The sequence below is a fragment of the Calypte anna genome, chromosome 23, assembly GCF_003957555.1.
Source record: "Calypte anna isolate BGI_N300 chromosome 23, bCalAnn1_v1.p, whole genome shotgun sequence".
NCBI classification, from domain to species: Eukaryota; Metazoa; Chordata; class Aves; order Apodiformes; family Trochilidae; genus Calypte; species Calypte anna.
Window position 1 is genome coordinate 1,573,951 of NC_044268.1, and position 17,420 is coordinate 1,591,370.

At 62.1% G+C, this 17,420-nt stretch overlaps 1 protein-coding gene across 1 annotated transcript; it reads left to right on the top strand.

Annotated features, from left to right (window-relative positions):
• The first annotated feature begins 9,505 nt into the window (after nt 1-9,505).
• CRYBG2 (crystallin beta-gamma domain containing 2) lies at nt 9,506-17,347 on the top strand. Its single transcript, XM_030464240.1, has 19 exons — nt 9,506-11,500; nt 11,985-12,032; nt 12,125-12,243; nt 12,535-12,691; nt 12,793-12,932; nt 13,021-13,147; nt 13,378-13,413; nt 13,492-13,619; nt 13,815-13,941; nt 14,215-14,357; nt 14,439-14,565; nt 14,715-14,747; nt 14,866-14,978; nt 15,158-15,287; nt 15,463-15,602; nt 15,698-15,821; nt 16,497-16,655; nt 16,962-17,121; nt 17,259-17,347. Exons 1-19 carry the CDS (start codon nt 9,506-9,508, stop codon nt 17,345-17,347), a joined length of 4,095 nt encoding a protein of 1,364 aa, XP_030320100.1.
• The last annotated feature ends 73 nt before the right edge of the window (nt 17,348-17,420 follow it).

The following is a 17,420-nucleotide window of genomic DNA, read 5'->3' on the forward strand; positions in this document are numbered from 1 at the left end:
ACGAAAAAAAAAAAAAACCCAAAAAAAAAATCAGCTTAGACCCCGCCGGGAGGGAGCCGGGAGAGGTTTGACTCCATCTTCACTCCAACAATAGGGGTGGGAGGGAGCGGGAGGGTTTTTTCAAAGGCTCCCAAATTCTCGTAGACAATAGCAGCCCCCGCCCCCCCCACCCTCACCCCCACCCCCCAGGACCCACCCGCAGGGCCGGGGGGCGCCGGGCCCCGCTCCGCCATCCCGCCCCCACGTGATCCTAATTAACACCCCCCCCTTCCCCGGTAATAGCGACACATTCCGGGAGGGATTTGCAGATGGGGGTGTGTGGATTGACCACCACCCCCCCCCAATTAGGGGGCGAGGCCACCTGTCAAGAGAAGACGTGACCCCCCCGGGAGGCTGTGAGGAGGTGGCACAGACCGGGATCCCCGCTCCCCCTCCTTCTCCCGAGGGCTGGAGGGGAGTTTTCACCCCGTTTCCCTGCTCTCCTCCCGCCCCCCAGCTGCCCCCCGTCAGGTCCCCCCACGGTGCAGCGGAGCCACCTGCAAGCCCTGGGACACCGGGAACGGGGCTGAAGCACCGAGGCGGGGGGGTGGGCGGGAAGCGGGGACTGATCCGGGACACCAGGGTCTTCCTGAGCCCCCAGCCCCACTCCGCGCACCCCCGGCGTCGTGCACCCCCCCTCCCGGGGCCGTGCCCCCACCACCCCCCCATGCCGTACTACCGGCGGCACAGGCTGCCCTCCCGCCAGCGGGGGAGCGGTGCCGAGGCGGTGCCGGCGGCAAAGGGGGGGGCACAGCGGGGGAGGGGGGATGTCGCCCCCCGGGGCCGGGAGGGGACAAAGGGCGAGTGACCAGCGGCTCCATTTCCGGCGGGCGGACAATGCCCCGCGGCCGCCCCGGCCCGTGGGGGGACAGCGCCTCCCGCAGCCCCTCCAGCCGGTGTGGGGTGACCTGGGGGGGAGAGGTTTGTGTCCCGCTCCCAAATTGGGGTGAATCCATCGTGGTCTGGGGGGGGGGGGAAGTGGTGGTGGCAGCTGAGGTGACCGCGGCCGCCCCACGCGGTACTCGCGGTGCCGTTGGGCGGGAGCACTGTGAGGTGGGGTGGGCAGGGTGGGGGACAGCAGAGTCACCCCAAGGGATCCCCCGGTCTGTGGTGTCACTCGAAGGGACACTCCCGGAAAATCCCGCGTGGGGACAAGACGCGCGAGGGCGATGGAGGGGAGGGGAATGGGGGGGGGGGGGGGGGGAACGGCGCTGACCATGGTGCTGAAAGGAGCCTCTGTCCAGGGTCCTGAGCAGGCCCGGACCCTCCCTTCCTCCTGCCCCTCCTCCTCCTGCCCTTTTTCCTCCTCCTGCCCTTCCTCCTCCTCCTCTTCCTCCTGCCCCGCACACTCCCTAGCCGCCACCGAGTCTCCCCGTACACCTGGGGGTCTCTGTGTTGTCCCTTTCCCACAGAGCCGAGCACCTCCACCACGCTCCCACCCACGGAGCTGGGGTGATGGCAGAGGAGCAGAGTGGATTTTCTCTGCCTGGGCACCCCGAGGGCAGGGAAGTGGGTGAACCTTTGGGAAGTGGCAGCTGACCCGCCACACAAAGGCTCTGCCAGCTCCCGCAGTGCAGAACCCGGGGCCCGCAGGGGAAGCAAGAGGTGTCCCCCAGAACAGCAGCGTTAATAACACCCATGACACTCACAGGGCCTCACCTCATTTTTACACCGTTTTTCACGGGGGTAGACAGGGCAGAGGGAAGAACTTCCAGTGGGGCTTTGTTCACATCGGTCTTGACTAAAGGCCCCCAAACTACGGAGCAGAAAGCAGGAAAGCAAAGTCCAGCCGGGCACAGAGCGGGATCCCCACTCCCTCCCATCAGCAGGCTCCGGCAGCCTCCGGATCCCGGGGCCACGGGGTTGGGGACAGTCTTGGCAAGACAGAAACCACGGTCACGTTTACTCGCCTCCAGGCTCCCCCTCTCCCCGCAGCACCCACGGCCGTCCCGGGTGGGGATCCACGGCAGAACCGTCCCGGCAGCTGCGGAAGCCGAGCTTTGTCTGGCCCCCCCTCCTGGCCAGCGAGGACCAGGGCAGCGGGATGAGTTGATCCTCGTTCTCCTCTGTGTTGCGGGATAATCGGGGCGAGAGGAAAGGAGTAAAAACCAAACAAACCAACCAACGGATTTGTGCGGGAGATCCCTCTGCACAGCTCCGTTCTGCTGGGCTCACCCCTCTTCCCTGCTCAGCCCTTTCCCGAGGGAGGGGAGGAGGGACCGGCTGCCTCTTTCCTGAGCCCTTTTCCTGTGACACTTTTTAAACTCAGCACCAAGTTTCTCAGCACCACCCCACGTTTTCTGCCCATCCTCGGTGCTTCCCCACCCAAGCAACGCAGCCGCATCCCCGAGGGTGGCACTTCCAGGCAGCTTCCCGGTTACATCCCCCGGCTCCGGTGACACAGCCTCACGTCGTATTTCTCCATGTGGTGTGTTTGTTGGGGTCTTTTTTTTGGGGGGTGGGGGCGGGGTGGGCGGTGTTCTCTTGAATGGCAGAGGGAAGGGGACTCCTTCCTGTTCTTTCAGAGCTGGTCGCTGTGCCCTACTCAGCTTCAAGGGAGTAGCCGGCTAAGCGGCTGCTTTCACAAATAATGGCTTCATTAGATTGAAAGAAGTGGACAGTGACCTCGGTGAAATGGACTTTCTGACCCCTGCTGACCTCTGGCCCTGGCTCTGACAGCGGTAAATCTCCCCCCTTGTGGCATGGCCGGGGCAAAGCTCTGCCAGAGCCCAGCGCTGCTGCTGCTGCACCATGGACCCCTGTGATGGGGCTGCTTGGGAGCTGCTGAGCTCTGGTTCCACTGCCGGGTGCTGATCCCGGCAGGATGAGGCCCCAGAGGTGTGAAAAATCTGGGCGTGTGGATCATGGTTCTGACAGAGATGGGGAATGGTGTCCTCACCGTGCTGGAGTGGTGTCTTCAACGTGTTGAAGCCCACCGGGGGCTGAAGGGCCCTGGGATGGTGTCATGGTGGCTGTGACTCCAGTGTCACTCCTCAGCACAGTCACCATCACCACCTGCCCGGCGAAACAGTGGAGATCAGCTCAAAACCAGCTCAAAACCAGCTTCAGTCCCCAGCAGGGAGCACCCAGGCTCTTCCCTGCCCAGCCCACTGACACATGGACACACACAAACCTCTTCATACCCCCAACCTACCGAGACCACCTCCACCTCCCTCTGGTGGGCACAGACCCCACCCCAGCCCTTCCTTCCTCCCCTGCACAGCCCAGGGTGCTGCTGACTACAACCTCACCACCCAAGGTGCCGGGGAAGAACCTGAGGCACAGGGGGGATCAGTGGCTGTGCAATTGGACCTCACCACACCTGGCAGTTGCCTCGGTGCCCACAGTGAGCCCCTCACATCCCAAAGCCACCCACCTCCCTCTCTCCATCCTTGCATGCTCTCTGCTGACCTTTGGCTACACAGCAATCAATAACAGAGGCCACAGAGCCACTCCCCCCCCTCGCCAGCCCCCCACTCCTCCCGTGTCTCTAATGAGCCCAGCCAGGATTGAGGGATGCTCCAGTACCATCCAGCACTGGGGACACAGAATTGGGGGTGCAACAAGATATCAGAGACACAGGTGTGGTCTCAAGGATGCTCTATCCAGGCAGCTCCTTCCCAACACCCCACAAATGTTCCCTCGGGGCTGCTTTCCAGCTCCAGGAGGGGTTGGGGGGGGTGCCTGGGTTTGGGGTTCTGGGGTCCCCATGGCAGGGCCATCAACCTGCTGCCACCAGAAATGGGGGTCTGGAGGAGGGAAGGATGAGGACACTGAGGGGACCCTGATGGGGTGTTGCCCAGTGCCTTTCGGATAAGGCAGGAAGGGGGTCAGGAGGAGTAGGGACAGTCCTGGCCTGGAGAGTGCCCAAAGTCTGCAGTGACTCTTGGCACCCCCAGCTCCCTTTGATAAAAGCCCCTGGGCAGCAGCTGATTGATCAGCTGCTGAGCAGGAATTGATCAGGATTTCAGCCCCATCCATATTCCTGCTCTCCGATAAAGGGAAATCAATACCTGGAAGAGATATTCCTGTGAGGCAGCAGCTTCCCGCAGACCAGGGCTCCTGAGCCTTCTCTTGTTCCCTAAATTTTCCTACCCCAGTTCAAACCTTTCCCCCTTTAACAGGAAAACAGCAACGGGAGAGAAAGTTGTCCAGGGGGTGCTGGGGACAGTTAAGTGGGGTGAGGGCAGGAGGCTGGGGAGAGGAGGCAGAGCCTCTCCTCCCACAGCTGAGCCTCACCTCCCAAAGCATCGACCTGCATCCTCCTACCCTCACCCATGCTTTGGGTAAAAGAGGTTTTCCTCTTCCTTGGGGTGCTAAAAGATCCTCCCCCAGTTCATAACCCCAGCCCATCACTGACAAGCACAAGCAGCTGTAGCCAGCACTGCCCCCTCCCCACTGCTGAGAACAGGAAACTCATAACAAGTGTGGCCAGAGCCACTCCCTGTCCCATAGGGATGGGGGGGGAACCCTGAATCCATCTGGGGATGGGTGCAGGTGTTACATCCCTGTGTGCTCCCCCAAAACACAGCCTGGGAGGTGGCATGGCTCTGGGACAGCTCTGGTGGACCCATCTCATATCCCTGCTCCTGCTGTGCCTCAGTTTCCCCACCCATAAAATCAGCCTCCTGCCTGGGTTTGATCTCTCTTGCCTTTCATCATCTTTTTTTCTGTTCCCTTCTCTGTTACCTCCTTGATTGCCCCTGTCTGGAGGGAGGGTGACAGCAGGAACTCCCCTGCACCCTCCTGGGACACCCTCAGGTGCTGTGTCTGAGCCCATCCCTGTCCCTGCAGCCTGCCCCATCCCTCCCTCCCTTTGCACACAGTGACTCAAAGCCCAGGCTTGCCCCACTATCCCTCCAGTTTCCCCAGTGCCTGGGGAACTGGTTTGCTCTGGGGAGGACCCTTCCCAGTTGTGACTAAATCCTCCCCAGTGGTGCTGGGGGACATGGCAGGGAGCTCCTGCTCCCCACAGGACCCTGGCTGGCTTGGCTTGCCTGGTTCAGCACGTACACACGCTTGCACATGTTTACAACATGCTTACAACACGCTTACACACACGAGCACACACATAGTGACACATCACAGCCAGTCTAGGGGCTCCCAGGACACCCCAACCCCCGCTGCCCCTGATGGAGCCCGCCCTGCTGGAGGTATGGAGGGGCTCGATCCTGTGCTGAGGCACCGAGAATGAACAGCTGGGTGTTCAGCCACCCCCGGGGACACGGGGGACCCCTCTGTGTCCCCTCAGTCTCTGGGGCTGTTCCCTAGGGGACTCTGCTTGCACCCCCCGGGTACCACCATGGATGCAGGAATGTGGCTCTGGGGTGGCCAGAAAGGACCTGCTGGTGTCCCCTGGCCATGGGACCCCCTCCCCAGGACCTCCCCAGCCTGAGGGACAAGAGCGGAGTCCCCCCAAAGCTCCCTGTCCCACCACTGCTGCCCCTCGGGTCTGGGGGCCAACAGGCTGATCCAGGGGGTCTGCAGAGACCCTTCCCCAGGGGGGGTTAGGGACACATCCCCCAGGGCTTTCCTTGGTGGCATGTGGGGGTTCACAACAATTCCCTTCCCCGTCTGGACCCCGGTTTGGGCTGTGCCTCTGTTTCCCTGGTATGTGAGTGCTGGTACCCAGAGCTGGGTGGCCCTGGGCACCCCAAGCCGAGTCAAACTGTGGCCACTTGCACGGGGCTGATAGTGGCCAAAGAGGTTCCTGGGCTGGGCTGGCAGCCGGGAGTGGTGGCCCCGGGGCAAGGCTGGAACTGTGGTGTGGCACCCACGGGTGCTGGCGAGGAGCAGGAGGGATGGGTGAGGATACAGGGCGGGTGCTGACACCCCGAGCCCTGCGGGAAAGGTCCCTGTGCCCTGGGGTCAGGTGTCCTGTGGTGACCCGGGGCTACTGTGACCTCTGCACCCTCCCCAAGCAAGCATGAAGCCCCTTGAGATCCTCAGCTCTCCAAAACCTGGGAGACCTCCCAGCACCAGGAGCCTCCTGGCAAGGTCCTGCAATGTTGGGGGTCTACACAGGACCCCCATGTAGCCCATTAATCCCAGCCCTGGGGCCCCCAGCTTCTCATCTCACCCCTTTTGGACCTCCCCACCAGCCCCATGGTCCAGCCCAGCCCGGCTGGCTGGCGGTGGTGGTGACAAAGCTGGCCACCGATGTCCCCCTCTGAGGTTACCATCAGGGAGAGGGGTGGCTGGGTGGGGAGCCGGGGGTCCTAGAGCCACCCAGTCCAGCCCTGGGCTGCCTCCTGGCGCTGCTGAGTCGAAAGAAATGGAGGAACTGGGTGCTGAGGAACCAGCCCGACCGGCTCCCCGGCTGTCAGCACCTGAGGAATGCCAAACCTCCGCTGCGCCAGGGCTGGGTGCTGAGGGCTGGGTGCTCGGCGAGGGCTGGGTGCTGAGGGCTGGGTGCTCGCTGGGTGACTCTGCCGGTCCGCCCAGCCGTGGTGTGCAGGGTGCAGCACCCCGAGATCCGCTCGGCTCCGCACGACTCAGCACCCCCCCTGGCACGGTGGGACCCTCGGCTGACAGGTACGGGGGGAGGTGCAGGGTGGGGGACCCCTGGGTGCCCCTTGGGATGTCCTGGCTTGTGTGGGTGCTGGCAGGGGGAGAGGTTTCATGGTGCTGGGAGCCGGAGGCTACGGGTGCTCTCATCCTGGCTGTCACCCATGGGTGCTGCCCGGTGCTTGGACTTGTGCCCCTGCTTCTTGGGTGCTGGGATGGGTTCCTCCTCCCCCCAGGAGCAGAATCAGCCAGGGTGGGAAGACGGGGCTTGGAGTTGGGGGGGCTGAGCCTGGCTTTATCCCTCTCACCTTCACCCCCCAAATTTGGGGGCCACTGGGCTTGTAACCCTGCACCTGTCACCAAAGTGTCTCCTCAGAGCCACCAGATTGAGACAGGGCTCCTCCACCTCTGCTGGCCTCACTACCCAGGCTGCGGGGGGCAGCAGGGCTCCCCCATCACCCCTGTCCCCCTCCTCCCTACAGGGCACATGGCCACCTGTGACACGACTGGGCAGGGGACACAGGGGCAGCTGGGGGAGTCGGCTCTTTCCCTGTCCTCCCTGTGAACCCCAGCCCGTGCTGCAGCTTCCCAACCCAAATCCCTGGGTTTCCTGAAGGCAGCAGCTCTGCTCACACCCCGGAGCCACGGGGCTCAGACTGGGGTGGCCGGAGGCTCAGCTTAATCCTTGGCCATGGGCTCAAAGGCAGCCGCTGCCCTCAGCCCCTCCATTTCTTCTGGATGTGAAACTGCAGCTTGCTCTCCTTTTACCCGGGTGCTGGGAGACCAGGGGTGGGTGCTGGGAGACCCTTTGGGATGATGGAAGGCAGCAAACCAGCTGAGCTGGTTGACTTGGCTTGGCCAGGGGGGATTCATCAGCCATGCTGAGTGTCCCAGAGTGGCAGCAGTGCTGGGATGCAGTGTGGCCCATCCTGGTGAGCAGGGATGATCAGAAGGAACACCCAGAAACCTGCAGGGCCCTGTTCTCATGTCCTTTTATCCTCCTGTCCTTGACCTACTGTTGTGGTAGGAAATACTGTAGTGAAAAATGGGGCAGGTTGCTCCAGGGTGAGCTCCTTTCCCAGGGTCAGTGGGACGCCAGGCAGCCCAGGGCAGCACCGCGTGCTGGATCCAGCTGCAGGGCTGGGATGGGGAAAGACAGACCTGGAGATCTTTGGAAATCCAGCTCCAGGCCAGAGGGCAGCTACAACGCTGAGTCAGCAGCTCCTGCCTCCCCCCAGCACCCTAGTGCTGCACGGAGCCACTGTCCCTGTGTCACCCCAGGGCCACGAAGGACAGGCACAGGTTGAGGCTCCAGAGCTGGAGCAAGCCCGGGGGAAACCAGGAGCCAGGTGGCTCCAGCTGGAGTGGGATGGCAGTGGGGCAGAGAGGGGACATGTCCCTTTTCAGACCACATGGCTCCCTCACTGCCACCCCTGGCAGGAACTTCCTGGGCATGTGGGTCCCCATGTGTCACCACAGAGCACCCATCTTGGGGCACTGGGGCTGTTTTTCTGACACCCCTTTTGTCCTCAGCACATTTAAGAAGCTTTTCCTGTGTGGTGCTGAGGGCACCCATCCCTCTCCCACTGCTGTGACCCCAAGGATCCAACTGTGACCCCAGGGATCCAGCTGTGGCTTTGCCCATGCAGATGCACAGCCCCACCCAGGCTTGTCCCAGCCTCCAGCGATGCTGGCTGTCCCAGACAAGGTCTCATCACCTCCTGGAAAATGACACCAACTCTTCCTATCTGTACTGGAAAGACCTGCTGGGCTGGGGAGAGCCAGAGGTGGAGGGCGTGTGGCGGGCGGGCAGGAGGGGCAGGCAGCTGCCTGCACCCAGCACTCCCCTGCCTGTACCCAGCCCCCTTGACTCCCTCCCCATAGGGACCCAATCTCTGGGTGGTGCAGACTGGGGCCTTGTCCTCAGGTGTCCCCTAGGGAAACCATCCCTGAAGTTGTGCCAGGAGGTGTCCCTGTCCCCCACTGGGACACCCCAAGCTCACCATGTCCTCAGGCTGAACCCAAAGCCCTCTTCCTGCTTCTGTGTCCATCACTGCCTGGTGACACCCAGCGGGTCCTGGGAGATAGCAAGATTCTTCCATGCTCCCAGCACCCTGCCCAGCACCTGCTGCTTCCAACTCCACCCAGCAAGAAAACCTTCCCGGGGCAGGGACAAGCCACAGCACGAGGACACCTTTGTTAGAAGAGGGTGACCTTGTCCCCTGCCCTCTCCCCAGGGACTGCAGCCGTGCCCACCCTGCAGGAGCCAAGTGCTGGGTGCCATTTGGGGTCAGGGTGTGAGTCCCGGGTGATTCGTGCAGTTCGTGTTCCCCGTGGGGCTGCAGGGCTGGATGGGGTCACCACACCTCTGCCCAGCAGGGACGGGGAAAGGTCACGGGAAGCTCTTCCTTTGGTCCCCACCTCCTCTTGCCAACCTCAGCCCACATCCCAGCCAGGCCCTTTGGCTTCCCTCTTGTTTTTTGGGCTTGTTTGTTTGCTGCATTTGCTGACTCGGCGCAGCCCTGTGCCCGCCTGACTCACCCCACAGCTCAGGGCATGGCCTCATCCTGCACATACACACAGGTGCTGGGCCACAGCCCACCCTGCCAGAGCTCCCACCGTCTCTGCAGGATGCAGAGATGCAGAAGTGTTGGCAGAGGGGCTCATAGTGTCCCCTCCATGTCCTTCCTGTGCCAGGATGGATGACATGCGCATCCCAAGGACTGCAAAGAGCCCCAGAGCTGCCTCCGTGCTCACGGCATCCTCCAAAAATGTCCTGCAGGATCAGAGGGAGGGGGAAGGGGTTTTAGGGTCTGGCTGAGGGTCTAGGGTTTGTCTTTTGTTTCTCCTCAGCTTTCCCAGGGTCTCTCCCTTCTCTCCTTGCAGCTCCTCCAGCCCCAGCCTGGCAGCACAGAGTGTTGGGGGGCCACAAAAGCCCCTTCCTCCCTGTCCCTCCAGCATGGATTCCCCACTCCAACACTCCAAGTCCAGGGGTTTTGTCTCCAACACGGAGCTGAGCATGAAGCAAGCGGTGCCAAGAGCCCCGGGGCCCGAGGGCAGGTCCTGCTTCCAGAAGGTCTCACTGGTGTCACGGCGGCTGGAGAACAGCAGGAGCACGGGGGGTCGGGAAGGGAGTCCTTCCCGCGTCTCCCTCCTGCTGCAGGCCTGGGAAAGGGAGATCGTGGAAAAGGCAGCATCCAGCCCCACCACCCTGACACACCGGGACCGCTCCCCCTCCTCCTCTTCCTCCTCCTCCATCAACCTCAAGGACTTCAGCACCCACGGTCCCATCTTCTCGCAGGTGTATTCCCCGGCGCAAAAGCCGCGGCGTCAGGACGAGAGGGGGAAGGTGGAGGATGGTGTCCCCCCACCCGTGGGTGCCCCCCGTGACACTGGGGTGCACCGGGAGAGCTACGTGCACGGCACCCTCCTCCCCATCCGTTCCGCTAAGCACCACAGTGGGGGTCCCGGGGCCGGTTCTGGGGCAGGTCCCGGGGCAGGTCCTGGTGCTCCGTGCGTGGCCGAGCCCGGCTGCGTCTCCGGGCTGCCCAGAGCCAGGCAGGTGACGGTGCTGCGGACGGGCAGGGACACGGCCAGGTCTGAGCCAGGGCTGGTGGGGGGACGGGAAGCCCAAAATAGGGTGCACGACACTGCTGGTGCCACCATGGCGCCGTCACAGAGCCAGGAGCAGGACAGCAGTGGCTTCACTGCAGCTGTGGTGGGCAGTGAGAGCTCGCCGGGCACTGTGGAGACCCCTGAGCCCCTGGCTGAGGCATCCCCCGGGGAGAAAGAGTCACCACAAGCTGGAGCTGCACCGCAGAATGCAACGCCAAAGGATGGTGACAGCCCTGGGGACCCTCAAAGCATCAGAGCCAGCTGCCCACAGTGTCCCTCAGAGGACACCGGTGGCCAGGCTGATCCAGCAGGTGTGGGAGAGGGAAGCATGGCTGATGGGGATGGCACTGGTTCAGCCATGTCACCGAGGACAAAAAGCACCCCCGGAGCTGATGGCACCCCTGAAAACTCCTCCTTGGAGCTGAGTGATCCAAAGCCCTCATCTGAACCACCAGCGCCTCCAAAGGCTGAGCTCGAGTTGGAGGGGGGCAAGAAGCTGGAGAACCCCCAGGGCACAGTCCAGAGTTCCCCTGAGAGCATCCCAGAGCCCTCCTCTGAGCTCCCAGCCCCTGATTCCCGGTCTGAAAGCCCCCTGTCAGCCACTGAGGAGGACCCTGAGCTGCTGGTGGACATGGAGATCTTTGTGGACACGCTCCGCAACATGGAACCCTCAGAGATGCGGAAGGCGCCCAAAGCCCCACGCCAGCCCCGTCCCTCGTCCCTGGGCCGCTGCACCCCTCTACCCCCAATACAGGAGGACCGTGTGGCCCCCCGGGGCCCCCTCCCCCTGCCTGAGGCCCTTCGTGAACTTCTGGCACAGGGGACCATGGGGGACAGCCCCGAGGAGGAGGAGGTGATCGAGAACCCCTACCTGAGCCCCGAGGAGCGGGCGCTGTCAGGGACCCTCCCTAGGGACAGCGTGGGGGGTGATGGTCAAGCAGAGGAGGACTCACTGCTGGGGACACTGAGGAAGGTGGTAGAGGAGGAAAAGGCCAACGTGGTGTCTGAGAGGAATGTTCTCTTCCGAGGGAACGTCCTGAAGGGAATGGCCCTGCTGTCCCACTTCATGGAGCAGAGGGCAGCCACAGCTGAGGAGGCCAAACCCTACTCCCGTCTGGACAACAGCGTTCTCTACAGCCGCTTCGTCACCCCCAGTACTGTCCCTGGTGGGGACGGGGGATGCATGGGCTCACCCACCCATGGAGACCACAATGGGCTGGGCCCTGGTGGCCACCCCAGCCTTGAGATGGCTGTGCTGGAAGCCCCAAGTCCTGGCTCCATCTCTCCTGCCACAGAAGAGCTGGAGAACACCATGTCCCTGTCCCTGGCTGACATTCCGGTGAGTCAATCCGGCAGCGTGGTGCTGGGGGAGACGTTTTGTCCTCCTGGGAATTGGGGAGTTGGTAGGGGGAGAACCCCAGAGCTTTTTTTCCCTGTTCCCAGAACATGGACTGTGCTTCCCACCAGGGAGAACATGGGCTGAAAACCCCTGGTGTGATAGGGTGGGATGGGTGGTGGGAAGGCACCATGGTGGATGATGAGGGTGTTGGCACGGATGATGAAGGGGCGGGTGACAGGACGGTGCCACCGCAGATGATGGGAGGGCCCTGGGGCGGGTGACAGGAGGGTCTCGGGGCAGACAGGGAGGCTGAGCCCCAGCAGTGCAGGAATCCTCGAGGTGTGGCTGCTCGGGGCGGTGGGAGGGTTTGGCAGACGCCAGACGCGAGGCTGCGGCTTCACCTTCCTGGGGTTGCGAGGAGATGGCTGGTGCAGCCGGTGTCCCTCTGTGCTCCTCACCTGCCCATCCCCTCTGGTCTTCACAGCAGGAGGATGAGGAGGGCTTTGAGAAGATCAACACAAGACCTGGCAAGGTACATGGAGCGTGGCGGGGCCGGGGCTGGGCTGGCTGGACAGGGCACGGTGCGCTGTGGTAGGATGTCTCTGCCGTGTCACCCTTTCCCAGATCATCCTCTTCTCCGAGGCTGGCTTCACAGGACAGAAACGGGAGATCTGGGGTGATGTCCCTGATGCCACCTCCTGGGAGCTCTCACACACCATCTCCATCCGAGTCATCCGAGGCGGGTAGGGGACGGCGGCAGGGAGAGAACGTGGAGGGAGGGTGAAGACACAGAGGGAGGGAGAGGACACGGAAGGAGGGTTTTCCTGGGACTCCCTGCACTGGAGGGTGGTGACCAAGTCCCAGCTTGGGGTTCGGGAGTGACCGTCCTGCCCCACAAGCAGTAATTACTGCAGCTGCGATCCGGCGGTGGCAGCGCGTCCCCACCCATCCTCTTCCCCGAGGCTCCTCACGGGGGCTGTGGGTAGAAGGTGGATTTTGCCCCCACTCCCCCTTCGCTCCCACCCTTCTCCCAGGTGGGTGATGTACGAGAAGCCGCGGTTCCACGGGCGGAAGTGTGTCCTGGCAGAGGGGGACGTGGAGATCAACAACCCCTGGACGGCGTACGGGCAGAGCGGGCAGCGTGCGGGCAACCACCCCTTCCGCATCGGCTCCTTCAAGAGGGTGGTGCGGGTGAGCACAGAGACCCCCCCGAGCCTCCTGTGCCCATCTCCCCATTTCCCAGTATCCCCCCTCGTAACGCCGCTCTGCAACACCCCCCCCCCCCTCCCCAGGATTACCGCATCCCCCGGATCAGTCTCTTTGCCGAGGAGAACGGTGAAGGAGCTCGGGTGGAGTTCAGTGATTCGGCCGAGGACACCCGCACGCGGGGACAGCCGCTGGCTGCTGCCTCCATCATTGTCCACTCGGGCCTGTGAGCAGGACTCTGGGGTTGGGTGAGGGTCTGGGGGGGCTCTGGCACAGGTTGGAGCAGGGTAGGATGCTTTCTCCCTCTTCCCCAGGTGGCTGATGTACTCCAAGCCTTTCTTTGATGATGATCCCTACGTTTTGGAGCCGGGCGGGTATCCCAATTTAAAGGCGTGGGGAGCCAAGGACCCATCCATCTGCTCCATGCATCCCATCAGGCTGGTGAGTGTTGGGTACAGGGAGTCCAGGGGAGAGTATCTCCCAGCTCTCCTGAGAGCTCAGTGTTGGAAATGTGCTGAACATGGCTCTGGGAAGTGCTCCTGGGAGCTACTGCTGGTGGAAAACAAAGTCCCAAGGGGCTTGTTCTTGAATGAAAATGACCCAAAAAACAGCTCAGACCTTAAAGAGGCTTCTGCCACCACAGGATTCATTGGGGCTCCTTCTCCTTCCAGGGCTGCCCTGTTGTTGAGAGACCTGGTGAGCCACAGGTGAGTCCCAGGCCAGTGCCAGGGAAGCCATGGGACCAGGATGGCCATGGGACCACCCTCACCCCACCCTGTCCCCAGGTCCTGATCTATGAGGCCGCCAGTTTCCAGGGCAGCAGCTTCACCATCAGCCGAGACATCTATGACCTGAAGAGCCTGCCTGGGCTAGCACTGCCCACCGTGGGCTCCCTTCGCGTCCTGGGTGGCTGGTGAGTGGGGGTGGATAATCTCACCTGGGAAGGTGACAGTCACCCCTGGGAAAGGGCTTGAAGGAGCTGCCCAGGATGGCCACAGGAAGCTTGGGGGAGAGGGTGGCACTAGAGCAGTGTGGATGGTGTCCCTGTGTCCAAAAATACATGGAAATGTCCTGGAGACCTCACTGCCTGCATCTGCCTGTGCCACAGCTGGGTTGGCTACGAGAAGGAGGGCTTCCGTGGTCACCAGTACCTGCTGGAGGAAGGGGAGTACCAGGACTGGAAGCAGTGGGGAGGTCACGACAAGGAGCTGCTGTCCTTACGGCTGATACGAACGGTGAGGACAAGGGTGGTGGCATCACTTGGGGACAGACCCAGTATGGGCAGGGAAAGCCAGCCCCTGGGTCCCATCCTCACCCTCTAAAAGGAGCATCAGGCAGCTCAGCACAGCCTGAGATCCCCCCAGCTCATCACACATCTCAGTGCCCAAAGCTGGTCCCACCCTCCCCTACAGTCCCTAAGCTCCAGCAGGACCCCAGCCCCACAGCCATTTTCCCTCTGACAGACTGAGGGGCCCGGGGGTGCAGGGAATGGTTCCTTCTCCTTGCAGGACTTCTCCGACCCAGCACTGGTCCTTTTTGAGGCCATGGACTTTGAGGAGGGCCCAAGTGTGGAGCTGAGCGAGGCGCTGCCTGACACACAGCTCGCCGGCTATGGCACCGTCACCCAATCCATCCACGTGCTGAGTGGCGTGTGAGCATGGGGACAGGGAGAGGGGGGACAGGGTGATGGACTGGGGGGGGTGTTGAGACAGCACCCACCTTTTCCTGGCAGATGGGTGGCTTACGAGGGCACCAACTTCTCTGGGGAGCAGTACATCCTGGAGAAGGGGGTGTACCGTAACTGTGAAGACTGGGGGGCCACGGATTGCCGCATTGCCTCAGCACAGCCCATCCTGCAGGTGAGAAGTAAACAAACCCCCCCAGTGTCTCCCCAGAATACCCCCCAGGAGAGGGGTTGTTCTCTGTAGGGCCCACCAGTGTCACCAGGCAAGGGGCTGGTGAGGACTTGGGGCAAGATGCCAACCAGCCCTGCTCTGTCTGCTTCCAGGTTGGGGAACACAACCTCCATTTCGTCTCCAAGGTCAGAGGGAGTGGATGGGGAGGGGGATGTGCCCCCCCCTCTAGGGGGATGTGGTCCCTTGTGGGGTCGTGGTGATGCTTTGTCCCCCTCACCAAGCCCCTCTGCTCCTCCTCTGCAGATCCTGCTCTTCTCAGAGTCTGACTTCTTGGGGGACCACGTTACCTTCAAGGAGGACCAGGAGACCCTGCCTGATGCCTTCATCCCACGCTCCTGCAGAGTCCGCGGGGGCAGGTAGGGTGTCCCCAGGTCCTGCTACCTCTGGGTGGGGACGGGAAGAGGCTGGCAGGCACAGGCACCTGGGACGCTTGCCAGGAGGGTGGGCAGGAGTGGGATGCTGGGGGGAGAGGCACAGGAGGGACGGATGCCCACCATGATGGCCACCTCAGCCCTGGTACGCTCCTCCCTGCCAGCTGGATCCTGTTTGATGGGCAGAACTTTGCTGGGGAGCAGCACGTGCTGTCTGAGGGTGAGTACCCAACGCTCAGCGCCATGGGCTGCCTCTCCTCCACCACCATCTGCTCTTTGAAGAAGGTCCCAGTGGTGAGTTCCAGCCCTCCCTTCCCAGCAAAACCCCCCAAGGAGCCCCCATTTTCCCCTCCCACGGGTACCTCCAGTGCCGGCTCTCCAGCCTTGGAGCCTACACGCACCCATGGGTGTTCACTCCCCTCACTGCTTTTCCCCTCTCCGTACCTTATCTCTTCCCCATATCCTGCAGTTTTTCTCAGAGCCTTCCATCTTCCTGCACGGGTTGGAGTGTTTCGAGGGGAAGGAGATCGAGCTGAACACCGAGGTGCGGAGTCTCCAGGCAGAGGGGTTCAACAACCACGTCCTGTCGGTGCGAGTCAAGGGTGGGATGTAAGTCACCCCTGGACCTGTTCTCCCCAGGCTGGTGGGTGCCATCAGCCCTGGGGAGTGACCACACTCTGCCCGTCCCACCCTCTCCCCCACAGATGGGTGCTGTGTGAACATGGGGACTTCCGAGGCCGCCAGTGGCTGCTGGACTGCACAGAAATCACCAACTGGCTGACGTACAGTGGGCTCCAGCATGTGGGGTCCCTCTACCCCATCCGCCAAGTGAGTGCTGGGATGGAGGGGGCACTGGAACAGGGGAATGGTCCCCAAAACCTTGATGTAGGTGGCTCACGTGGAGCTAAAGAGCTGCCAGTGCCTGTGGATAGGAGGAGGATGTGGCAGAGGCTAAAAGTGGAGGGGGCTAATGGCTAATGGGGGAGGCAGCAGGACATGGCCAGGAGAGGAGGGGGATATGGTCAGGAGAGCAGGGGGACGTGGTCAGGAGAGGAGGGGGACATGGCCAGGACAGGAGGGGGACATGGCCAGGAGAGCAGCAGCACGGAGCTGACAGCTCTGGCCCACAGAAGTCCCCACCACTCCAGCACTGTTCCCTCCAGATCTCTGTCCTCTGCCCTGGGAGTGGCCTCCTTGGTGGTGAAATGCTCCCCCACGGGCAGGTGCCTTGCAAAACACCCCAGCATCCCACAGCCGTGTCCGTGCCAGCCATGAGAGACAGGACAGGGACACTGCTGTCACCCTGGGGAGAGGCAGGGACCTCCCAGCAGCCACCCCAGGGGACCAGGGTCCTCCCATCCCAAAGCCACAAGTTGGGTGAGGTCCAGCCACAGCCGGTGGGGCCAGGTTACAGGTGGAAACACTCTAGTTATGCACCTTTTGGTGAAAAAAAAAAAAAAAAAAAAGCAAAAAAAAAAGCTTGCTTGCTTTCTTTCTTCCCAGAGACGGATCCATTTCCGCATCAGGAGCAGGGAGCTGCAGCTCTACCTCTTTGTCCCTGATGATGTGGAGGACATGAAAGCAGGGAGGGTGGTGGTCTCCAGCCTGAGTGAGCAGAGCAGCTTCGTCTGGTACTACGAGGATGGGATGATCAAAAACCAGGTCAGGGCTCCTGTGTGACAGCCAGTGCTGTAGAGGGGACCCACGGAACTCCAGGCAGGACCTGGGAGGACTCCTGCTGGGTTGTCCTCACCCCACAGAAATCTTTTGGGGCTTAAACAGCCTTTCCCAGCATCTCTCCTCAGCCTTGTCCCCACAGATGGGTTGATTCTCTCCTCCCCAAGTCTCCCTGGATGATGTGAAGGCACCTCTGCCTCCCTCGAGGGTTTTTTTTTTTTGTCATCCTGATTGTCACCACCTCTCACCTGAGGGGCTTTCCTGCTCAGAAACCACCACTACTCTTTGCAGGTGGCCCCCAACATGAGCCTGCAGGTCATCGGGCCAGCTGGGAAGGGAGCAAAGGCTGTGCTGTGGTCTGAGACCCGGATGCCACGTCAGACCTGGAGCATTGATTCTCAGGGACGGATCCACAGCCAGATGTTTGAGGACATGATCCTTGATATAAAGGGTGAGGTCTCAGCTCCAGCACAGGAGCTGCTTCCCCATGGATTCCCAAAAATGAGGGTGTGGGGTTGGGTTGGGTGGGAAATGGGGCACCCACCCCCTGAATGCCAGGTTTGCCCTCCTGAATCCCTCACTCCACAGGTGGCCGATCCTACGACCGGGACCACGCCATTGTTTGGGACATAGCTGAGGACAGACCCACACAGATCTGGGACATACAGGTGCTATGATGAGGTGTGGGGGGGGGGAGGAAGTGTGGCCCTCACACCCAAAAGTGCCACGGAGCAAGATGAGGACACCCTG

Coding starts and splice junctions, on each gene's coding strand:
- CRYBG2 (XM_030464240.1), top strand. CDS start 9,506: ATGGATTCCCCACTCCAACACTCCAAGTCCAGGGGTTTTGTCTCCAAC. Junction 13,942..14,214: donor CCTTACGGCTGATACGAACG/GTGAGGACAAGG, acceptor TTCTCCTTGCAG/GACTTCTCCGACCCAGCACT. Junction 16,656..16,961: donor ATGGGATGATCAAAAACCAG/GTCAGGGCTCCT, acceptor TACTCTTTGCAG/GTGGCCCCCAACATGAGCCT.